This window comes from Podarcis liolepis, assembly GCF_965112155.1.
Source record: "Podarcis liolepis genome assembly, chromosome: 13".
In the NCBI taxonomy this organism is placed as follows: Eukaryota; Metazoa; Chordata; class Lepidosauria; order Squamata; family Lacertidae; genus Podarcis; species Podarcis liolepis.
Genome location: NC_139573.1, coordinates 21476767 through 21501055, shown reverse-complemented (window position 1 = coordinate 21501055; position 24289 = coordinate 21476767). Strand labels below are relative to the sequence as shown.

The following is a 24289-nucleotide window of genomic DNA, read 5'->3' as shown; positions in this document are numbered from 1 at the left end:
TAGCTTCTGTCCCGAAGGCACCAAGCTGAAAAGCGCCCAAGAAAAAAAGGATGGGCGGCTTTCCCGTTATTAATGGCCGTTCAGGCCTGAGTGAAGTTAAATGGCAGCGCCGTTTTCGCAAGGGGGCAGCACCGAGCCTCCTCTTCCTCCTCCATCCTTGCACGGAGCGCCTCGAAGCCCCCGGTCCACTTTTAAGAAGGGCGCTCTCAGCTGCGGCCTTGCCCTGCGCGCGCTTACCTGAGAGCAACCCCCTCCCCCCCCCGAGCGCGGCAGGGACTGCCTGAGGAGAAGGCGCCTTCCGTAGCCCCGGGCGGGGCCAGCCCCTCGCTCTCCGGCCTCCATCTTTGAATCGGGCATGAAAAACCCCTCAGGCCCTTAAAAGGGAGGGAGGGGGCGCTGCGCTCTTTTAGCTCTGCCATCTTCGTAACGGGAAACGTGCGGGCGCCTCTCTCATGCCTTGTGAGGGCAGAGAGAGTGGGCGGGGCCTCCGGGGGGAGGAGGAGGCGGTTGTTGTTTGGAGGAGGAGGGGGGCCCATAAGTGTCTTGGGGAGGGTCAAAGGTGAGAGGTCAGGGTTCCGAGTGGTGGCCCCCGAGGGGGGTGGGGAGGCTTCGGCGGAGGAAGAACTGAGAGGCGCTGGCAGGTAATGCAACCCTTTCCCCCCTCCCTCTGGAGCCCTTCTTGGAAGGGGAGGGGGAAGGTGTTTGTTTCTGCCCCCCTTCTTCCTCCCCCCCCCCCCGTTAGCGTTGTTTGTCTGGAGATATTGTGATCTGCCGCCCCCGCCCTCAAAGGGATGAACGTGCGTTTTGCCGTATTGCTGGAGCAGAACCCAGGAGTCCGGGCTCCCTGTTTCCATCCCTCACTGCGACCCGTTAAAAAGGACCCCACTGTCTACTACCCCCCCCCCAAAAAAAGAGAACCCCGGGGTCTGGGTAGGGGTAGCCTTTCCTACCTGCCCTTTTCTGGGGACCCTGGAGACGTTGCTTCTTGACCCTTCCTGCTTAAATGTGCTAGTTTGCCTTCCTTCCCAATTGCAAAAGTTTGCCCCTGATAGATTAGGGAGCAGTTATCTTTAATAAGAATGATTCTTGTTTCGATACAAATGCTTACAGAAATAGTGGGTGGCAGGTGCTGCTTTAGAAGAGGCATTACATGCAATTCTCTTCGAATACGGTCCATGCGTGTGGTCAAAAGGAAAGGTTGTTGGGTTGCCTCTCAAGTACTGTTTCATCCATATTAAGCCAATTTAATATTTCTGTCAACATTTCAACGTTTAATATTTCAGTCAACCCTTAACGTTTGCCCAGCTGCTATTTCCATAACATTAACGTGTGTACCCCTTCTCTTTTTTATTTGCCTGTAGGATGACGAACATGGCGGATAACCACAAGGAGAGCTGGGCGGCCCTGGTTGCTGCAGCAGAACAGTACCGGCGTCAGACAGGCAATGAGATAGTGCTGCTCACCGCCTTCAGGGCCCCACCCCCTGGTGGCTTCAGCTACGCACAGCACGGAAGTGGGGCTCTAGCTGATGCCGTTCAACGCTACCTCGAAGATATCGCGGTGGTTCACAAGACCACCGCCTTTACCTATGCTGCCCGTCCTCCTTCTGCCCCCCGCCCAGGTCCCACCAATGGGTCTTACTCCAGGAGCTGCCCCTCTACCAATGCCTCAGATGAGCCTGCCCCACACAGGACACCTACCCCCCAGGGGCCCTTGCCCCAGGCTTCTGGAGGCCAGGAGCCTGAAGAGGAAGACGATGAAGGAGACAGGAATACATTGACAGAATTGGAGCAGCCAGGTGGGAGAGAGCATCCCAGTGACACCACTGGTACGTCTATGTGCAGTCGGTGGTTTGTTTGTGGAAAAAATATATTTAGCTCGGCTTTCCTTAAAATGCTTACAGTGGCTGTTAGTAGCATCATTGAAATGCTGTATAATCACTAAAAATGGGGAGTGATAGGCAACATCTTAACAAATAAAGCAGAAAGTCATAGCAGCCAGAAGTAAATTCATTAAAGCAACATTCACACCATACATTTAAATCACAGTGATACCATTGAAACAGTTGTGGCTTTCCCCAAAGAATTCTGGGAGCTGTAGTTTGTTAAGGGTGATGAAAGTTGTTGTGAGATCCTACTCCTCCCCCAGAGTTTAAAAATCTTCGTGATTTAAAAATCAATCCCTCTTCTCAGGGAACTCTGAATTGTAGGTCTGTGAGAAGAGGAGGGGTTTCTTAACAACTTTCAGTTGTTACCTTTAAGCTCCCTTCAGTATTGATGTTAGGTGTGAATGGTGTGAATGTGTCCTATGTTATTCCTGCCTCCCAGGAGCTGCTGCTAGGACTGTCCCTTCTCAAGTAGCCTGGAGCATTTTCTGCTGTGGCTGTGTCTCCAGAGGAAACCACCAGACCTCTTTCAATTCAGGAAGGCAGGCTTTGCAGCACTAATGCTCAGCTGAATCAGTCTGCATAGGATAATGCTTGGTTTAAAGTTATTATTATTATTATTTCACCCTTAACAAGGGTTTGTTCCATGCCTGAGGTTTGTCCGTAGCAATATCAAGATTTCCTTTTGTGGAAAACGGCTGAAAGTGTGCCTTTAACTCCTAGAAACTTGGTGTTCCTTTCTTCACTGCAAAATCCTGTGTATTTTGCCTGTTCTGGTCAGGATGAACTAGTCTTGTTCAGAGCACACATAATAAACCGATACCTTAAAGACCAACTAAGTTAGTTCTTGGTATGAGCTTTCGTGTGCATGCACATGAAAGCTCATACCAAGAACTAACTTAGTTGGTCTTTAAAGTGCTGGTATCTGAAGAAGTGTGCATGCACACGAAAGCTCATACCAAGAACTAACTTAGTTGGTCTTTAAGGTGCTACTGGAAGGAATTTTTTAATAATAAACCGAGATAATGAGCTGAAATTTTGGTATGGCTTTCTCATTGAATCTGCTTCTTCCAAAGTAATTCTTTCTTCACTCCTGTTGGATGTTTCCTGACACCTAGCACGCAGTAGTTGGGTCTCAAGCTCTACACGTATTTGTAGGGTGCTGCTTTCACCACCTGAATAGGAGATGCCCCTTTCTCAGAAACTCAACTTTAGATAATGCTTTTTTCCAGATCAGAATCCATATCCAGGCACACAGCACATCACCACCCTTGCCTTCCCAAAGGGGAGAGGAGCTCTTCACCATTTTAGCAATACTTGAAAGTATAATTTTCAACTCTTTAAATCTGTCCCCTAAAGAGTTTCAATATAGCCCCAAGCTCACAACCTAGAAACAAAAGTGTTTCAAAGTGGTGTTTATGGTGATAGAACTTGCGGAATTGACCACTTTAGTGGGAGTGGTGGTTTGAAAACAGAAAAAGACCCTGCGTGAGAGACAGGGAAGGGAAGATCTCCCAGGGTGGGAGCCTGGGAGACGAATGGGATGCTCCCAGGAGAAAGTTTGATTGTGCTTAGACTAACCTTGTGAAGAATACTGAGAATACAAAGATTAGATGGATTACGAAAGAATTTATAAGGAAAGGAAGTGACTGAAGAACAGATGTAAAGGTGAATTAGATAACCAAGAGATGTGTGGTGAATGCGGTGGAAGTCTTTTATAATATTTTAACTAGGATTTAAATATTGTGATGTTTGAAGTATGAATTTGGAATAATTGATTATGAAAAATATTTTTTCTCTTCATTCTTTTTCTTGTTTCTTTCTTTTATCTTTTGTCTTCTAGTCTGCATTCTGGAAAATTGTGTAGACAGAATGTTTTTATGTATGGTTATGTATTGTTTCTATTTCTTTTTTCTATTCATTTTTTTGTAACATTTAATAAAAAAAGGAAAAACATAAAAGAGGATTGTACAAATTCCTGGAGGAGAGGGCTCTCAATGGCTATGATCCATACTGTCTATTCTCTGCCTCCACAGCTGGACATAATAATGCCTCTGAAAACCAGTTGCTGGAAACCACCATGTGGGAGTCTTCTCCTGTGCTTGTAGGTTTCCCACAAGACATCTGGTTGGCCACTCTTGGGAGCAGAATGCTTGGTTAGAGGAGCCATTGACCTGATCAAATGGGTTCTTCTTAGTTTTTAAAGTTGCCACAGGAAGGGGAAGACGCTTTGCTTACAGTTGCCACTTGCATCTCTCAGTTGAAGCAAAATATAGCTGTACCTAACTAGTGAGTGAGGGATTCCAGTATAATTGGGGGGGGGGGGTTCCTCCGGATGTGACTGTGTTGATCGCTTGATAAGCAGTCGCAGAACGGCTACTTCTCATGTTCAAATAGGGGATCCCTGTGCATACAACTCAGCGAGATCTAATTCTGTTTTGTTTTTAATTCACTTCCAGGTTTGTTTGTGATGGACGAGGATTCTCCAAGCCAGGAATATGAGCCTTTCTTCGACTCTGATCTGGAGAGCACTGACGGTGAGCGGCAGCTGAATCTCCCACTTTTTTTCTTTAGTCTCTTCACTCCCTCTGCCAGCTTCCCACAATGCACATACTATGTTGACTGCAAATGTGGAAGAAGCCAAGATACTGCTGATTGCATTAGGTAAAGGTAAAGGGACCCCTGACCATTAGGACCAGTCGTGGCCGACTCTGGGGTTGCGGCGCTCATCTCGCTTTATTGGCCGAGGGAGCCGGCGTACAGCTTCCGGGTCATGTGGCCAGCATGACTAAGCCACTTCTGGCGAACCAGAGCAGCGCACAGAAATGTCGTTTACCTTCCCACCGGAGCGGTACCTATTTATCTACTTGCACTTGGACGTGCTTTCGTACTGCTAGGTTGGCAGGAGCAGGGACCGAACAACGGGAGCTCACCCCGTCGGGGGATTCGAACCACTGACCTTCTGATCAGCAAGTCCTAGGCTCTGTGGTTTAACCCACAGCGCCACCCGCGTCCCTGCTGATTGCATTAGGCCTGGAGTCATTCAAGACTTTATAGGTATATTGAGGGAGCAGCTTTTCCCACATCCCCTCTCTGTTTGTCAGGATCTTCCTTGTGGGAGAGGATCAGCAGTCAGAGGAGCAAAGTGGTGAGAGTGTACCAGAGAAACTTGGGTTTTAATCCCTCCTTGGCCCTGAAGCTCTCTGGGTGACCTTGGGCCAGGCTAGCCCACCTTACAAGGTGGTCTATGAGGATAAAAGAGGTGACCCCCCCAATCTCCACCCTTGCTGCTTTGAGCTGCTCAGAGGAAGGATACAATCAATGTGAACAATGGGTACAAGGAGTGGGGCTCTGTTGCTTCATACATTCATTAACTTTTTTTATTCTACCAGGGTTTTGAAGGGAGGTGGCAGCAGAGGTTATGTGCATCCTAATGACAAACGAATTGCCTTTCCCAGCCAAATGTCCCCATAGTCCTTTTGTTCTACCTCCAGCAAAGTCAAAGCAGATGTCTCGGGAAAGCTTGCAAGTGGGCAGACCACCTCCTGATAACTTGGCTCCAAATATCACATACCTCTTAAGATGTAGCACCCGGCAACAGACTTGGAGATACTGCCTTGGAACATGGAAGCTCCATGTTCATCTTACAAACTGTAAGGCAAGCCGGGAAGAGTCTGTCTAAAAAACCTTGCAAAACGGCTTCTAGAGATGCATCTAATTTTGCTGTCCAGGTGAGGTAGGGAAAAGAGATCAGCAAATATGTTGGGCTGTTCTGACAAGAGCCTCAGGCCATTGGGAACTACTTGATCTAGTAATTGCAAGAACTGGTGGGCAAAGGAAAGGAGTAACGGTTAGGAGATTTTATCTTGGTTCAACACTTCAGGAAGGGAGCCTGACACTCTTTTGTTACTGCTAAATTTACAAAAGATAAGGGAGGCATGTCAGGGACTTTATACAGTAGGAAGGAGACATTTGCTTGAAATGTCTGGCTTCCTGTAGCGGAGTCTCTCTTCAGGCCTCTCCCGGCCAAAACTGAACCTTCCTTCTCAGGTGCATGCTATGTCAGCAAAAGCTGGAGGTTTCATGGGGTGCTGCAAAACAACATCACTCATCTGTAAAAAACATACAACCTTTTCATTGCAGTGTTGGGTCCTTGGTTGTTGTTGGACTACAACTCCCATCATCCCCAGCTAGCAGGACCAGTGGTCAGGGATTATGGGAGTTGTAGTCCAACAACAGCTGAGGATACAAGTTTGCGAAAGACTGCTTTAGTTTTAGTAATTCAAACTAAATGGTAGCATAGTTCCTGCGAGAGTGATGTTATCCCTTCCCTCCTGTAGCTAGGGAGGAGGATACTTTCTGATGGTTCATTTCTTTTTATTTCCTTCCGTCCTTCTGACCCATTTTTCTCCCCCCATTTCTCTCTCCCAGATGGGAGTCTAAGTGAGGAGGCTCCTGGCCAGACAGCCCCTCCACCCCTCAGCCATCAGTATGCCAAGTCCTTGCCTGTCTCAGTGCCTATCTGGGGCTTCAAGGAGCAACGGCAAGAGATGCGATCCTCTGATGAAGAGAACAGCAAGGTGGGTAGGAACTGAGAATGTGTGTATTGGAAAGGCAGACATATTTTTTTGGGGGGGGGATACACTCCAGAGCTCTCCCCCTTCCTTTTTAAGACAGGTGTGTAGGGTTCGGCTGGTGGGTAAGCTCCAGAAAAAACACATCTTCCAGCAGGGTGGTAGGGTCACTGCTGGAAAGATGCTGGGGCCACATTTGCAAAAAGTTCAACCCCCCCCCCAGTTCCTACAGGTGTCATTGTAGCTTTTGTAAGTGGCTGGGGCTGTGCATATCCTGTGGCTGCAGCTTGAATGCACAGAAATGAATGTCGTTTGCGTTAATTCACCAGGGGAGTCTCAGCTTTGCTTTGCTTTCTTTAAAAATCAAGTTCTTACGATTGCAAAGATAGGCTTTGAATGTGTGTGGCCAACGGGAGAGAAGTTGGAAGTGAGGGAGGTGAGGCCTGTAAGTCCTCCACAGCCCTTTCACCCTCCTCATGGTTTTGGCAGACAATTGTGTGATGTGTACTTTATGCGAAAATCAGCAAAGGTGTTTTTTTTAATGGTGCTTGAGCAAAGGATAACGCCTGAGACCAGTTTGATGGAGAAGAGGGAGACTTAGGGGGCAACCTGGGTGCTGGAGCTGCTTGCAACTAGGGAGAGCCAGAAATCAAAGTAGGTGAAGGATCTCAAGGAAGGGGGTGTATCTTGGATTACAAAAAAGGCCAAATGGCTTCTACCAGGAGTTGGCCATTTAGTGTCACCAGTCCCATGCTATGGAACACACTTCCAGCAGAGATTTGGGAGATTCCCCCCTCCCCCCCCCAAAAAAACATTAACTTTCAGGTGTTTCTGGAATACCTTCTTATACCACCAGGCCTATATGGTGGCTTAAAGCATCCTTGATTGACCTGTTATTTTTTCAATGGTGCTTAATTTTGTCGCGCACTGCCCTGATGCCTTTATATTGTTCTGTGTTATTAGCATTGACAGTAGAGAAGAAAAGAAATACACTGAGTCTCAATTTGGAGTCGTATGTTTTAGAGTAGAATGCATAGACTTTGGAAGTTGGGTGGCAGAACCTCCAGACTTCCAGTGGGAGCTTCTGTCGAAAAGCTCTTCTAGGCAGTGGCATAGCGTGGGTTGTCAGTACCCGGGGCAAGGCAAGTAATTTGCGCCCCCTAACCCGTGGTTTTGCGCTCCCTAACCCGTGGATTTGCGCCCCTAACCCTAACCCCCAGATGTTGCGCCCGGTGCGGCCGGCCCCCCCTGCACCCCCCACGCTACGCCACTGCTTCTAGGTAGAGATCTGAATTTAGATGTAGGATGGGAGCGGTCTAGTTTTGCTGACTTGCGTAATTATTTAAGACAAATAACGAAGACTTTTCCACCTGGCTTCCCCTCCCTTGCTCCTCAATACAGCATTCGTCCCCCGACCTGGAGAAAATTGCCGCCAGCATGCGAGCTCTGGTGCTGAGGGTGTCAGATGGCACAGAGATGTTTGGGGACCTGCCTCGGCCGCGCCTCAACACGAGCGACTTCCAGAAACTACAGCGGAAATACTAATGGATCTGGTGGCCCTCTGTCCCGCCCCTTCCTCTGTTTGTGCCCTTTTATTTCTCCTCCCCCCCCCATCCAAATCGGTGGACAGGGTTGGAAGCGCCCCTCAAGCCATACAGCTCGAATTCCCTCCCCTCTCTTTTCCCACCCTATCCTTCCTGAGCTCCCACAAGCTTTAAATTAAATTGATGACCTCAATCTCTACACTACAGCTGGTGTGGAGGGTCCAATTGTCTCCCGTTCTCTCCACGCCAGAAATTCTGTCCCACTTTCCCCTTCTGTCCTATCTAATTGAGGAGGTACAGTCGTTTTTTTCTGAGAGGGGTCCCTGACACATAGAGGAGGGAAATGGAACACTACGGACGGATAATGACAACAAATACACCCCCATATCTGTTCTTGCCACCACCATCAACCCTTCCAATCTACCCCAGCATCTGGCTGCGGTGGGTTCCCTTCGTCAGTTCCCCAAGCTCCCCCCCTTTTTTTGCTTTCTTCCTCCCAAAATAAGTGTCTTAAAATATCCTTTGCACATAAGCTGGGTTTGTCTATACACTTGACCTAACTGACCCTTTATAGAGCAGGGCAGCAGTGGTGGGGGAAGGAATCCTGTCGTTTTGTGCTTGCCCCACCTCCCCCTCCCCCACTTTCCCCCATGCATAGCTCTCTCCCAATTTCCAGGAGCGGTACTTCAGGGTCCTTTTTTCCCTCTTGGGGGGAGGGGTGGTGCAAAGGTGAGGCTGCTCTCATGGCAGGCGGGATGTAAAAGCGGCTCTAGGAGTCACCTACAACCCCTCCGTTTATCTTCCACCCACCCCCTCGCTGCCCCAGCATAATACTTTTGTATCAGATTTTTCAAGGGCGCTTTGTGGCCCTGGCCCTCTATTTTTGTCCAAAGATGATTGGTGAATTGGAAGGGAGAGGATGTATTTTTTTTCTCCTTCCTGCAAACCTACAAGCCAATAATAATAATAATAATTAAAAAAAGCTGTCTTTTACCAACTCTTTTGCTGTATTGACTGATTGACAGGAAGTGAGTTAGAAGGGTGGGGGGAGTTACATCTCCAGAAAGGTGGTGGGATGGCAGGCCTTTGTGGAAGACCTCTTCCTGTACCACCAGCTACCTTCATCCAGACCTGTGAGCGGAGCAGAACAGGAGGGGGAGAAACATGCCCCATTATATATTTTCCCTCTTCTGTTTATATCCCCCCTCCCTCAAAGAGGAGATCGCTTCGTTCGTAAAATCACTTGCCATTTGGGCTGATGGAGAGTTAGCATGAAGAACTCTGAGCAGCTGTCACTCTTCACCCCTAACCCAAAATACAAATGTGCAGCAGGAAATAAATAGAGTGACTGAAAGGGATTAATTGCTTTATTGGTGCTTGGTATAGTTCTGTTATATACAAAAGCAACAAGATTGAAGGGCAAAGGGTGGGTAGGTGTCAGGATCACGATGTAAAATATAGGGTTGGGATGGGGGATTATGTAGGCTAAGGTGAAAGGAAATATAATCCCACTCTAGGCCTGAAAAGAGGTACGCACAATAAAAGATTTAGCAAAAAACGAGGTCCTTCAGAAGGAAGGGGGGTATCTTCCTCTCCCAGCAGATATGGCAAGAGCCTAAGGGCAGGAATGGTCTTTAGCAAAAGGCCTGTGGCTCTCAAGTAAGGAAGAAAGTGAAAGGGAGAGGAAGCAAGGGAAAGTGGGTGCCCTAAAGGAGCTAGGAATCCCCTTGGTGCTGCTTCTGAGCCACAAAGACGGAGGCATGAAGAATGTACTCGGATGGGGCTCAGTCGTAGTATTTTTCCGCCCGCCGCACCTGGCAGTACATCAGCATGGAGAAAACGATGCCCAAGACCTGGAGAGACATAAAGGAGGTCAGACAGACAACAAAAAAAGTGGGGGCGGAAGAGTCCCAGCCCAGCATGTCACTTCCTTACAATATTGGAATTAAGATGCTGCCTCCTGAACTCCCCTCCTTGCCGCTGCCTCTAAAAGGTAGGAAGGCTGAGCATAAGGTCTCAGGTCCAACCACCCAGGATCTCCAAGCAGGGCTGTTTAAAAGGCTGGAGAGCTTCTGCCTGTCAGTGTAGACCAGGTGTAGCCAATGGGTTGCCCTCTAGATATCTTGGACTACAACTCGCATCACCTGTGACCTCTGGCCATGCTGCCTGCGGCTGATGGGAGTTGTAGTCCACAACTTCTAAAAGGCCCCATATTGGCTAACTGCGTAGACTCTACAAATGAGCCAGTGCCCTGGCATCTGGCTTCCCAGTCCCCTGCTTCTTGGCCCATTTTGTACAAGCTGGAGGTGGCAGGGGCAGCTTCTGTGTGGTTTTTCCCAGTCAGGAAACCATCCTCCTGGACAGTCTTCTAAAGGGGGATGCCTTTTGAAAGCACAGATTGCACCAGTTTACGTGTTGCTTCTAATTAATTTCTTTACTCCCTGTGGAACCATGGCCAGTGTTGGAAAGAATAGCTTCATCCTATTCTGTGGTCCCCTGCAGGCAACCCCACCTTCCGTTCTTGTGCTGATGGTAATGGGTGGCATGTGTGTTGTTGCACCAGAGCGGCCCCAGCAGTTGCTCAGGTCAGGCGTGTCCCCTCCCATGGCTGTTCCTTCCTGCTCACCTGGACAACAATGATGCAGGCGGCAAAGATGCCCATGGCTGAGATGTTCTCTCCTAGCCAGCGTTTCACCTTCTCGTAACAGGGCTTTAGGGGAATAGAGCACAAAACAAACATGGTCACCAGAGTGCACTGGCAAGAAGAGGCAGTGCCTCCGATCTGGGTTGATCACACTCCTGTGCACCCAAAAAATGTCATCTTCCATTTAATCTAACGTTTATTTAACATGCAAGCTGTTTCTAGTAGGAACTCTGGGTCATTTGTTCCATTGTGGAACTGCGCTTGCCATCAATCAGTTGAATATTTGGGTTGAATATTAAACTGAATATTCAGCCCAAATCAGCTTCTATAACTTAAAAGTGTCCCCCCTTCTTATCCACTGGGCTGAAGTGAACAAGCCTTTCTTCTGCAACAGGAACCTTTGCCAGCAGGAGGGCTGCATTTTCTTCTTGGCAACTATCTGGGAGCTTCAGGCTAGGATGGGTGAAGGAGTGAAAGTAAATTTTACCACTGTACAGTAACTAGACTGGTTTCTGCACAGTCACCCCTCTGTCCTCCATCCAGACAAGCAACAGGCATTAGGAGAGTTCAAGGACGTACTACAGTCAGGCAAAACCACTCTAGATACGAAGCAGCACCAGTGAGGGATGAGGCTGAGGGAAATTTCAACAGACAGATAGGCCTGGCAGGCTGCATTTGACCCTGAAGTTCCCTGCCTCTGCTTTATGTGACAGCACTTCTCCTCAAAGAGGGCTATTACACACACACCCCTCTCAGTCTGTCAACATACCCCGTTCCTTCAACCTTTCTTCCCAGGTTTATTTTCCATGCAGCGGGTCATCTTCAGTGCTCTTTTCTGAACCTGTCTAATTTGCCTATATCGTGAAAACTGCAGCAACCCAGGCTGGTAACTGGTCACGCTAATAGGCTGACTGCCACTCTCCTTTTATGTAAGTCTTTTGAGAGTAAAATATATTGGGGAGGGGAGGAAGATAACTAAATAAAATAGGATGTATCCACACTACAACCTGGACTAGGTGTTGTTGTCCGTCCCCCATATATTTATAGTTCAATATATAAATATATTTATTTATATTTATATATTTATATTAGCGACCTTTAAGTGTAAACAACCTTAAATCATAAAGCAGATATGCCATCCCACTCAAAAAAAGAGCAAGAAAATCTCACAGTTAAAAAGATGAGTTAAATTAACACAACAGCTTTGAGCAGCAGCATTAATGAAGCAAATCAAAGATTTCGCTGCAGCCGTCACCCAAACTCAGTTGGGTTGAAACATCAGAAGAGGACTGGGCTAGGCCGCTTTCCTCAGGAAAAGCAGTCCACAAAGGCCCGCTGTCTTACTGCATATTGCTACTGGCAAGAAGACACACAGAGTAGCTAGTCTTGAAATTTTGGGGGGCTTCATAAAAGTCATATGCTGGTTCATAGGCCACCAAAGACTAGGAACCCCTTCCCCCTCTGGTTTTCATCATTCCCTCCTTCCTGGAATATCTCAACATTTAATGCACAAAATGTTAAAAGCAGAGAGTCTCAGACCTCTGAAACCTCTGTCTCAGCACCTCCTTGAGTGACAATTCTCAGGATTCACTGGGATAAGCCGTGAAGTTAGAACAGCACAAAAGTAATTTTGAGTGTGTTGTATGGTCAGAGAGGGAGATGAGATTCTACGGTCAAAAGCCAGAAGCTGATACTTTTGTCGCAGGACAGAGTGTCAAAGGCCCTCTCAACCTCAACAGCTCCGAGAGAGAGGTCTGCTGGAGGGTTTTAGTGCAGGCCAGTCTTGGTAATTGGACCCTGCATTTAGCCATTTGCCACTTGCTCAGGACACAAGCATTCCTGGAGGGGGCTTCAGCGGACAACCCAATTTGGAACCCACAGCCGTAGGGGATTCTCTCTTCCTTGAGGGCAACTCCTGCTGCTGTCTCACCTCCTTCCACCAGCTGGCGCTGTCCACTTGGCAGATGTCACTTTGCTGCAAGCAGCAGGACTCGGGAACCCACGTTCTGTTGCGGACCTCAAACCAGTCTGTGTAGTTCTGCACCCCACAGCAGCGAAACTGGGAAGCAAGGGGAGAAATCAGTCTCACACGGGGGTTGCTCTTCCAAAATGGGATGAGGGTGCTTAAAGTGGGGGAAATCTCCCTGGCTGTTTCTTAGCTCTCTAAATTCGCTTCCAGATGACCTGTTTGTGGGCAGATTAGATGGCAATGCATGATGCAAGCGCCATCCCACACTTCCTACCGCCTTTCCCCCACCTCTTTCTTGCAAAAATATCCCAATCTATTAGGGAAGTGGGTTTGTTGCGTGAGAACTCAAAATCAGCTTTAGCTGAGCAACCTGAATTTGCTAGGATGTGACTGATGACCAGTTGGAAGTACTGTAAACTCTCTCTCTCTCTCTCTCTCTCTCTCTCTCTCTCTCTCTCTCTGTGTGTGTGTGTGTGTGTGTAACACTCACCTCATTCTGCACAACATCCCATGCTCTGGTTAAACCCACATTTCCCTCTGTCTCATACAGCTGAAGTCCTTCCTTCAGATTGGACTGGGCATATCTATCAAACTAGAGAAAGGACAAAATAAGCACACCCAATGGACCAGCAGCACCTGTGTGTGTGATGGTAAGAGTGATGCAGAGACTAGATTGTGACTTTGGCTTGGTGGGGTGAACACAACCCTCATGGTGCTTATTCAAAGTTGGATGGAAACCCTGCCCTGCCATTTTTCTTCTAACCGTCGGGAAGTATCGGAAGCCCTCCGATGTTCAAGTTAGGGGTGGAGACTAGTAGCCAAGTAGTTCACTCCAACAGTTTGAAGTCCAGCCCCCACTCTTCTTTGAACTTCCCTTCTCTTTTCCCTCACTTCCTAATTCCGTGGGTTCCAGACCTCTTTCTGGAAGATAACCACCCTAAATGAAATGGTGCAATATTCCAAATTCCAAGATGAATTAAAACCTGCTATCTTAAGAAAGCATGTAACTCAAATAACTTTATCCACACTGCAACTGTTCCGTATACATGATACAAGCAAACTCAATGTCTGAGTGTAGATCCTAATGTAGCCAAAAATGGCACCATCCATTAACAAGTGGGAAAGTATCAGCAGGCTTGGCAGACCCCAAAGTTTGAAGAAGTATATGGGGTGGGGCGGGGAGGTGCAGGATGATGATTCATGAGGTCTATACAATGGACTCTTTCCTCATTCCACAAGAATCGGGACAGGCTCATGGTTTGAATCAGTTTCCTCTCTGCACACACATCTGTTAAGAGCACAGATGCTACAGGGAGCTGACAGTATTATAAGTAAACTATCTTGTACCAGTGTGCATTACAAAGCCCTGGTGACCTGGGAGCAGCACAGTGGTAGCTTGAGAACTGTCCCCTTAGATCTCTTGCTAAAATGCAAAGCCTCCTTTTCAGGGGAAAGGAACACAGGGCTGCACTCAGCAGTGGCAAGGGGCGTGGGCTGCACTGCAGGCCTGTGATGGCCGCATGTGGCCTGCAGACTGCAGGTTGCCCAAATGAGCTGGATCTCACCATTCCTCATTCTACATATGGGGTGAGGAAGGTCCTTACCTTGTCCCTGCAGGTGACAAAAACCAGCAACCCAACCAGCTCCAGGAGGAAGAGGGTGGAGAGGACCAGGAAGAACTAGGGAAGAGAGATACCCAGATCAGCAATCCCAGGGAGAAGGAGAAAGCCTCATACAACACAGTTTTGTGTTTACAGATGTGTGCATCTCTGAACAAAGTGTGCCCCCACTTCCTACCGCACCCCCCCTCTCTGCTCCATACTTGATTGCAGTCACAGGATCATATACATGCCATCAGGCCCTCTGGTTCAACTAACCCTGCAAGCCCTCCTTCTTCCCAGCCACCCACAGTTAAATGAGTAGCACAAGTTGCCGCTGCAAGCAGAGATCATTGGCATGACTGAAAGATACATGCAGAACCCACAGCTCTGCATCGCTCAAGCCAGGCAGCCAAGTCACAATCAGGAAGAAAAGTTGAAAACAAGAACATATCTAAAGCAAGATGGCCCACAAGCGAAGTTATGTGACTGCTCCCAATGGTTTTATGCACAGAAAAATGCACCTCTTGGACCCCATCTTGTCCACAGCATCTCAGAAATGCACTTTTCTGCTTCCTAGTGATGCCTGCACTCTGCCTATGCTCCAAAGCAGGGCTGAGCATTCTTGCATTGAATTAAGTCAGTTGCCCATTTCTCTGCCTGGCACCTTCCCCTACCAAAGATCTCATTAGACGCCTCTGCACAAATTTCATCCGAGTCTCTCACACTCACCCCCCCCCCAGTGTAACACCCAGTAGAGAGATACCTCTTACCGTCAGTAGGAGGCAGCGGTGCTCTGTGGCCGCCCCCAAGCATCCGAGGAAGCCCACAACCATGATGATGGCTCCAGTCGCCATGAAAAGCCCCGCTGCCGACAGAGACGGGAATGAGAACGACAAGGTGGCAAAGCGGCCCTGGGTCACAGCCAGCCATACGCCCACGCCGAGCACCCCACAGCCGCCGAGCTATGGGGAGAGAAGGCAAGCTCACACCAAGAAGAGCTATTATCACTGTTCGGGGACACATGCCAAGCATGTAGAATCACTAGAGGAGGGTGAAGATCAAGGCTAGTGAGGGGTGTGGCTTGGGCAGAGTCCTGAGGGTCAAGTAGAGAGGTTTGGAGAGATGTGCATGACCTGAGGTTCCCCACCTCTGATGGTACCCCCTCCCCCCCTCCGTCCAGGATGCTGTTGTGGAAGAGATCATTGGCTGAGTCTCCACTCACCAGCCGCAAAAGCTCTCAGTTCAGCCCCTTCCTACAAACAAGACCTAGTTCCTCCTGACTCCCAATCCTGTGCCAAGTTTTTATTGGAACAAATAAAGCAACTGCCAACATTCTGTTGCTGACACCCCCCCCCCTTGCCCATTACAATGCCGATGAAACTTCTGTGACATCACAAGTGGTTCAGCCAATAGTGGAGAGCGGGGTCTCTCAGGCAGTCTAGAGGCAGATTTTTGGTTTGCTATAAAATGACAGCGTTTTAACACACAAATGCACTTTCCATCTTGTTCGTCCTTACAAACCTGTAAGATAACTTGCTGTGTTACTTATTTATTAAAAGAGAAATGTCCTGCCATTAATAACAGGCTCATAAGCCCTTCCCACTAATCCTGGGAGTCCCCAGGTCAGATGTAGAAAGAAAGGCTATCCGATGAAGAATTTTTTGACTTTCACACAACCTTGTCTGAGAAGAGGTGCACGGACCCACTGCAACTCACCCAGAAGATGAGGTTGAAGACGAACATCTTCACTTTAACGCACAGCAAGCAGCCACGGCTGACCCCCATGGTGGATGTGTCTGGAAGGGGGGGGGGGCAAAAGAAAGCAACATGCTGTGATTCTGGAACGTTCATACATGAGCATTTACAATGCAGTTGGCAGAAATTCATAGGCAATCCTGGTCCTCTATGAAAACATTGAAGTGATGTACCCAAAGCTGTCCATGCAACAGGATTCCACCCTCCTCTCATCTCGCCTGCAGCTTCCTCCCCTTCCCCTAATTTGCTCTGTGGGGCTTGTGACTGCAAGGGAGCTAGAGAGACGAGGAGAGGGAAGGTGAAAAAGTCTGCTTGGATACCACAAGCAATTTATTGGGGGTTTTCATATTTTATTCCCTTTAAATTCAAATAATAATAAAAATTAAGAGGGAGAACTATGTATGCCACCTTGATCCCCTTGGAGGAGTGATAGGATACAACTGTTATAATTAAGAAATACTAGGCTGGCATTACTCAGTGTCACTCACACAATATGAAATAAAATGAAGTCTCTCTCACTGAAAAAATTCAGGGAAACGTCCCCCACCCCGTGCCACTTTAGCCAAACTGTGATTAGGCTAATCTATATGAAAGGAAGCCTTTCCTCAGACAAAAACGAGCATTTCAGAGTTGGGAGACCCCAAGCGAACAGGCCGAGGTAAAATTCCTAGACCTAACTGGGAGGATGGGCAGGTCAAGGCCTGGTTAGCATTAGAAATGGTATTGTGGATTCTACATAAAGTTTAAAGACCGTCTTTTGGACATACTGAAAATTTTAAATGCTCACCACCCTCTTTAATCAAAGCAAACCAGTTGGTGGCTATGGCCTTCAGGCCTGGCACACTGGTTTGTACAATTTTTTGTTTATGTTATTCAAAAAGCAAAGGGTGGCTAAAGGACTCTCACCAATTGCATCCTGGCAACCTCCCTGTGAGGTAGGCTGGGCTAAGTTCTGGCCAAAAGTTCATGGCTGAGGTGGGATTTGAACTCAGGCCTCTCCCTGAAGTCTAACCACTACACAGCCCTGTCTCACTATGGCTTCTAAAGTGTGCAGAATCAGTAGGCTGGTCAGAAATAAAGATGCTTCTGGACAATGATTAGACATAGTTTTGAATTTTTGCGGGGCAGGGCGTAGGAGCAATGTCCTTTCTATATCATGCCAGTAGCAAGGGAACTGTGTATTCAGGCAGAACTGAGGGGAGTTTGAATCCCGGCAGCTCCCTAACAGCCAAAAAACGTTGAGAGGCCTATCAAGAGAATGGCAAAATCTTCCCCACAAACACAACCTTCAATCGTAACCTCTGGACATCAAAATGGAGGGAGTTATTTTTGGTTCCCAATGTTCATATACTCTGCTTTTTAAAAAGAACAATGCCGTATTTATTTTAACTTTTAACTTTAAAGGTTTGCCTGTTTCCCACCTCATCTTGAAAATTACTGCAATAAAAATTACGAATGCGGTCAAGCGGGGGAACTGTTTTATTTTATTTTGTTGTCCCATTTAAATGGAGAGCGCACCATGTTTTAAGTATCAAAACAACTAAGAGTATAACACTGTTTAATTTTATTTTTTAGGAAAATAACTGGAAATACAGAAAACGTTGATTTATCCCCTTCAGACGAAGCGGCTAAGGAAGTGGGGGGAAAGCAGGTAAATTATCTGATTTAGGGAAAGCTAAATAAATAAACAACAAACGAACAGGGGGTGGGAAAGTCCCCTTGTCCAGGCCCAGATTACAGATTTCCTGTAGGGCAACGCATCCCCTCTATCATGTGTGCTGAAGACGAAGGTACATGAAGGAGAGAAAGAAGACGGGCAATGTTTATCCTCAGACCACCAGACCACGTAAAAAGAAATTGCCAAGTTTTCCTTAGTCAAACGCTCTCCACCCTGTAGGTCTTTCCTGCTAAAGCTACCCCACCCCACCCTTACCCGCATTCCTTGCCATTTTGCCACTCACGACAGAGTTCCTTTTCCATTTTTTCAGCAAAGCCCATTCTGTAGAAAAAAATAATAACCCACATTCCAGACCCACCTTCCCAATTCAAGATCCAAACCTCCCCCCCCCCTTCTGGATTTAACAAGAATGTTAAATTCCCGGATCTGAACTGGTCGAAAATATATTCCTTACAGTAAATAACCCATAAAATTGTGATGGGCTTTTAAAACGCACACCCATTCCCGCTCTCCCTTAAATTATTTCCCTAAAGTGGGGGGGGGGGGGCCGGGACGGACCAAATGGGAGAAAAGCAAAATAATATGAAAGGAGCCTTTTGATCTCTTTCTTTCGTCTTTCTTTCAACAAAGTACCAATACCTCTGGAGGGAAGGAACTAACTACAGCTGCCAAATCTCTCCCTGCCCCCCCATCTTGCAGTAAGAGACTTTGGGGTGGGCAGAATCAGTTCTATGGGACCCAGAAAAATATTCTGCAATACAGCAGAAATCATCCCCTCCCCCCGAGGAGGGAGTCTCCTCCTGCTTTTTATACCCTTCAAAATATCCCTGGTTCGACACATCTCTCTCCCCCCCATTATAAATACATTTCCGTGCGCCCCTCACCTTGATCTCGGGGCAGGAGACTTTGGGGCGGGAGTGCGGATTTGGGGCGGGAGCCCCCCTCCCAGACACCTAGACCTCTTCCAAGTTGCTTGTCCTCTGATGGGATGCAGGATGGAAAGGGAGGGGGAGCAAATTCCAGCACGGGACAGGGGGAAGGAAATGGGAGGGGAGAAAGGGGGGCAGTAATGTGGGGCGTGTTTGAGACTGTGGGGAGGAGCCCAGGGGGCTCTGGGAGGGAAACGGGTTTCTATTCGAGACAAAGACGTCCAGTCGGATTTGAACCCCTGTTCTTGTTTAAACATTCCCCCTCCCCCGCAAAAAAGGACAATGAAAAGCGACTCAGTTGTACCGCATTAACATCAGAAACGTGTGGCTCAGGATTCTGTTCCATTCCTGTCTCAGTACGGCAAGTCCTATTGGACTCAGTGAGACTTACTTCGGAGTAGACTTGTATGACATTGGTGAATAACTTCTCTTTCTGCTTTCGAGACGTTTCCAAATTATGCCCCCGCGGAAGGGAGGGTGTTAAAACATGCTTGCAGAGACTGGATTTCAGGGTGTTGTGGGTTCCATCCCCACGTTGGGCAAAAAGATTCCTGCATTGCAAGGGGGTTGAGCTAGATGACCCTCCGTGTCCCTCCCAAGTTTACAATTCTAAGTAAACGCCAACACAGGCTGCACGTGACAGATAGCCTCAGATTTCCAACTGCTCAAAGCACTTCCGAGAGCACCTCCTGTTGTGTTACTCTGGGAGCAACTTCGGGAGTAAAGTACTTCGCTTCTGTACCTTCCACATTGCCAGCTTCCAAGTGGGTGTTTATTGTGGGTTTTGTGCTCCCCGTGCACACGAGTTTTTTCCAGCAGCGTTCACACGTCAAAATTCCAGCGCACCTTCATTCAATCCTGATTCACCCTTTCACATCACATACGTTTAAAGAACATTCTCTCCTTCAGAAGAATTTTGGGAGCCGTAGTTTCTTACGGGTGCTGGGAATTGTAGCGATGAGAAAGGTAAACTACAGTTCCCAGGATTGTTTGGGGGAAGCCGTGCGCTTTGCAATATGAAGACCCCCGTGTGGTAGACAGAAAGTTTGTCAAATAGCAGTTGCGGGAAGCGGGGGCACAGCAAAGTAACGGGGCAGCGCTCAGGATTTCACAAGCGAGGACCGTTACCTCGGAATAAACCCGTTTGAGTTAGTGGCTGTTATCAACCCCCTATATATATAAATATGCCACAATCTTTACAACAACCCTGTAAGGCAGGCCAGGTATCATTATTTCGGGGAGAGAGAATGCGCATCACTCTCAAAATTTAAACCCCATGCGCAAAAATTCCAAATTTGGGAGGGGGGCAAATGCCTATATTTGCGCCAAGCAAAATGTATGAAATTACCAAGCAAACTTCCGAGTTCTCCAGAATTCTTCCTCAGGCGGGATGAGAGAGAGAGAAAGAGAGAGAGAGAGAGAGAGAGAGAGAGAGAGAGAGAGAGAAAGAAAGAAAGAAAGAAAGAAAGAAAGAAAGAAAGAAAGAAAGAAAGAAAGAAAGAAAGATCTGCGGGGCGGAGAAAAAGGGAAAAAAAACTTGGATAAACGCGTAAATCCAAAGAAAGATAGAGGGGCGGAGAGAAAGAAAAAAACTTGGATAAACGCGAAGATCCCAAGGATGTAAGCAACAACAAGATGACCCTCTGGCAGATCGATTGCCGCTTATAAGGGGAAGAAATTTGGGCTCCGCTAGGAAGGGGCGGCGTCGCCGTCGGGGCTCCTCCTCTTGCTGCTGCGGCGGCGGCGGAGCTTGTGTCTCCCTCTTGCGGGCAGCGGAAGAAGCCAGCCCTCGGCCTCGCTGCTGCGCCAGAACCACGAGGGACCCCCGGGAGAGAGGAAGGCGGCCGAGGCCGAGAGGAAGGTGGGGAGCGGCGGGGAGAAGGGTCTGCCAGGGAGGAGGGCGAGGGGGAAAGATGGCAAGTAGGAGGGAGGGAGAGATCCGGGGAGGGCGAGGGCCGCCCCCACTTCCCGAAGGAGGAAGCAGGAATGGGGGAAGCGCTTAGGGGAGCGAAAGGCTGTTCGGGACAGCTCCAAGGGCACGAGAGGCAGAGATTCACCCGGTGAAGCTTGTAGAGAGAGTGGGGAAGACGCAGTAACAGAGGGAAGCAGCACCTGTTGAATTTCAGCCTTCCCTGAAGCTGTTTGCAAGCGTAAAAGCCGGGGGTGAGGGCGTGGCCTTAACCTAAGATGTGTGGGCTTTTTACCTCCCGATCACCTTTGCAGCAAGAGCAGTTAACCCGTGGCTGGACGATGGTGATGGTGATGGGGGGGGGGGTCCTACGGCTTCCATCACCTTTGGCCATTGGCCAGGCCAGCTGGGGTTGGTGGGAGCTGGAGTCCCCCACAATAAAATATTTGAGGGGCCTCGCGCCCCCAAAGTTGATGAGTATTCCCATTCAAACGGTGTGGGTGCACTGCATCCTGTGATCAGTTATGTGGGGGCAGGACTTACCTGGACCCCCACAATATTTTATTCAAGTTGCTGTAAACTAATGTTAACGGAGAAATTCCTGCAACACTAAGAATAGCTAGGTAGCCCAGGAAGGTTTGGTGGGAAGAGAGGGAAGAAACCTGGGTGACTTGCCTCTCTTCCTGTTTCTCCCTCCCCAAAATACATTCCTTTTTAGGCCACCTCACAATGATCATCCCAGTTCGGTGCTTCACCTGCGGGAAAGTCGTGGGCAACAAGTGGGAAGCCTACCTGGGCCTCTTGCAGGCGGAATACACAGAAGGGTGAGTCCACAGGTTTGCCTCTTTGCTGTATCTTCTAGGATTTCTACCTTGTCTTTCTCTCTAGCCCCCCATCCTGTTATCACAGATAATAATAATAATAATTTTTATGACATGACTTTTTTGGATGAAACCTTTTAGTATACAGTGGTACCTCGGGTTACATACACTTCAGGCTACATACGCTTCAGGTTACAGACTCTGGTAACCCAGAAATAGTACCTCGGGTTAAGAACTTTGCTTCAGGATGAGAATGGAAATTGTGCTCCAGCAGCAGCAGGAGGCCCCATTAGCTAAAGTGGTGCTTCAGGTTAAGAGCAGTTTCAGGTTAAGAACGGACCTCCGGAATGAATTAAGTACTTAACCTGAGGTACCACTGTACCTGTAACGTTTTAATGGTCTGCTTTCCCCCATCTCTATAAATGGCTTCTGGACTCCTTCCAGTTGTTGTTGTTGTTGTTTTATTTGTATCCCGCCCATCTGACTTGAGTTGCCACAGCCACTCTGAGCGACTTCCAGCATATACAAAAACATAATAAAACATCACACATTTCCCTATACAGGGCTGCTGCCCTCTGATTGCGGCATAAATTGGATAAAACTGGCTAACTCAGTACACAGGACATGGATGTTTATCTGTGTCTCCAGGCCAGAGCAGGCCGCTGATGAAAGGCACAGGAGCAGAGGGCCACAGAAAGATTGGCAATCCGAGTCAAGAGAAAGGGAGAGAGAGAAAATCTTGAGACCACCCACTCATTTTTCCGTTCCCTCTCTCAGGGATGCGTTGGACGCCCTTGGCCTGAAGCGCTACTGCTGTCGGAGGATGCTCCTGTCACACGTGGATTTGATTGAAAAGTTGCTGAACTATGCGCCCCTGGAGAAGTAGTAGTGTTGGCACCCTGGAACAGAGCCACAATGAGGCTGGAAGACACCGCCCCCCCGGTGGATAGATGATAGATAGATAGATAGATAGATAGATAGATAGATAGATAGACAGATAGATAGACAGATAGACAGGTAGATAGACACAGACAGATAGCCTGTCTTCAGATTGTATCCAAACCAGGCACCTCCCACTGGAGGGTGCTGTTGTGCAATGGAAGGATTCTGTCTCATTCAGTGATGTGCAATAAAGAGCATGGTGCATAGGTGCACATGCACTGTGTTCCCAAAAGAATGATACACACAAATTTACTCTTGTGTTGTTTTCGGTGGGGTTTTTGGGGTGGGGTGGGGTTGAGCAAAATGATCTTTGGTATTTTGTGGAATATGCTTGTAGAGTAGATTTTACTGTTGCTTTTGATTTTGTCTTCAATGCTGCCTTCCTCAGGATTTTTATTCTGAATGAAAGGAGAAACATACTTCATTGTGTTTATGCAGCCTTGTTTCCCTGCATATAGGCTAGCCCAGGTTTTTAGAACAATCTTGTGAGATTTGATCAGAACTAGTGTTAAATCAGAACAGACAGTACTCTGAACAGTGAATTATTGAAGCAGGCTTTCCAACAGAACAGAGAGAGAATGATTTCAGGAGACACGCCCTTCCAAGAGCCATGGGTCCCAGAGTTCCTCAGTTCCTGCAAAAGCAAACAGGGTATGGCAGCAAGATGGGGAAGAGAGCAGCACCATTTTCCTTAAAAACAAGAAGGCCCCAGAGATTACAGGAGCCAAGATTTACAGGCCCCAGGAACATATTACACACAACCGCTTCTTCTTGTGCTGTTCAAGGGGTTACAGATGCTTTACCCAGGGTCTGTGTTCCTTTTTCGGAGAGGCACAGCAGTCTGTGGTGTCTTTAGGATATATAGTTTATTTAAACGTATATGCAAACTGTGGCTACTGTGAACCCATGTTGATTTCACAGAATTATGGATGTATGGCACATAACTGATTTCATGGGACTTCACGCATGCTAACTAAAGGATTAGCAGGGACCCAGCTACCACCTCCAAGGAAATTGGCTTTGACGCCACCAAATCTCAAACAAGTTTTGGTCTCTTGAATGTATGGACTGCACTTTAGGGCAGGCGGTAGCTCAGAACTTGCCGGTGTGACAGCCAAGGCTGCCAGTGTGCCTGCGAGTACCTGTTACACCACCTGCAAAAGGGATCAGTGACACAAGAAGCTGTTTGCCTGCCTGCCTGGTGGCCTCAAAAACCGACACAAGAAGCTGTTTGCTGTTCCTGCTCAGTTTGTGTTTGCACCGACATGGCCTTTCCTCTGCCCGCGTTTTGTTGGCTGCAAGAACTGGGCACCGGCCCTCGCCTCCATTTTGTTCCCATCTCTTAAATGTGGCAGCCATTTTGTGTTCTCCCCATAACCATTTTGTGACTGCTGCCCACTGGTCCACAATGGTTGGCAACCACCAGACTAGCTGAAGCCTAGTTAGATAAGTGATGCCTATTGAACAGGAATTAGTATTGGAAGTAGGCACAGGTAAAACGTCCATTTATATAAATTAGCATGGCCACACATAAACCTTCCAGAGCTTTCAGATTCCGCTTTTAGTGGTGCAGAAGTTAAGCTCAAGACCAGGGGTCAGCAACCTTTTTCAGCAGGGGGCCGGTCCATTGTCCCTCAGACCTTGTGGGGGGCCGGACTATATTTTGAAGGGAAAAAGAAAATGAACGAATTCCTATGCCCTATAAATAACCCAGAGATGCATTTTAAATAAAAGCACACATTCTAGTCATGTAAAAACACACTGATTCCTGGACTGTCTGCAGGCCGGATTGAGAAGGCGATTGGGCCACATCCGGCCCCCAGGCCATAGTTTGCCTACCCATGCTCAAGACCACCAAAGCCAATTCAGTGTTTAGGTTAGAATCTCTAGGAGCAAGGGCTTCATGTGTCATTCAGGTTTCCAGATTCAATGATGCACAAAAGCAAAATACCACTGAAACTGCTGATGCCGCCAGAGTTCTGAGGCTTGTTCTAGGCCTGGGCGATATATTATTAATATATCATCCAGGAGCAGTATG

At 48.0% G+C, this 24289-nt stretch overlaps 3 protein-coding genes across 4 annotated transcripts; 2 read left to right on the top strand and 1 right to left on the bottom strand.

The window, feature by feature from the left end:
* The first annotated feature begins 225 nt into the window (after positions 1 to 225).
* AKT1S1 (AKT1 substrate 1) lies at positions 226 to 9000 on the top strand. Its single transcript, XM_083472021.1, is given in 6 exon segments — positions 226 to 527; positions 529 to 641; positions 1362 to 1828; positions 4345 to 4422; positions 6317 to 6465; positions 7861 to 9000. Coding segments are annotated over 6 exon segments (1026 nt in total). The 5' UTR covers positions 226 to 452; the 3' UTR covers positions 8005 to 9000.
* A 352-nt stretch (positions 9001 to 9352) lies between these two features.
* Positions 9353 to 18694, bottom strand: LOC310691844 (tetraspanin-4-like). Of its 2 annotated transcripts, none has more exons than XM_083472052.1 (8): positions 18535 to 18694; positions 15934 to 16013; positions 14988 to 15179; positions 14221 to 14295; positions 13107 to 13208; positions 12578 to 12706; positions 10630 to 10713; positions 9353 to 9856 (listed from the first exon to the last, which is right to left on the bottom strand). In XM_083472052.1, exons 2-8 carry the CDS (start codon positions 16000 to 16002, stop codon positions 9788 to 9790), a joined length of 720 nt encoding a protein of 239 aa, XP_083328178.1. In that variant the 5' UTR covers positions 16003 to 16013; positions 18535 to 18694; the 3' UTR covers positions 9353 to 9787. The 2 variants fall into 2 exon arrangements, with proteins under 2 accessions (XP_083328178.1, XP_083328177.1); XM_083472051.1 differs by lacking the exon at positions 18535 to 18694 and adding an exon at positions 17906 to 17936.
* A 1596-nt stretch (positions 18695 to 20290) lies between these two features.
* On the top strand, positions 20291 to 22499 carry LOC310691861 (DNA-directed RNA polymerases I, II, and III subunit RPABC5-like). Its single transcript, XM_083472088.1, has 4 exons — positions 20291 to 20440; positions 21207 to 21312; positions 22087 to 22303; positions 22346 to 22499. The coding sequence occupies exons 2-3, from the start codon at positions 21218 to 21220 to the stop codon at positions 22193 to 22195; spliced, it is 204 nt and encodes a 67-aa protein (XP_083328214.1). The 5' UTR covers positions 20291 to 20440; positions 21207 to 21217; the 3' UTR covers positions 22196 to 22303; positions 22346 to 22499.
* The last annotated feature ends 1790 nt before the right edge of the window (positions 22500 to 24289 follow it).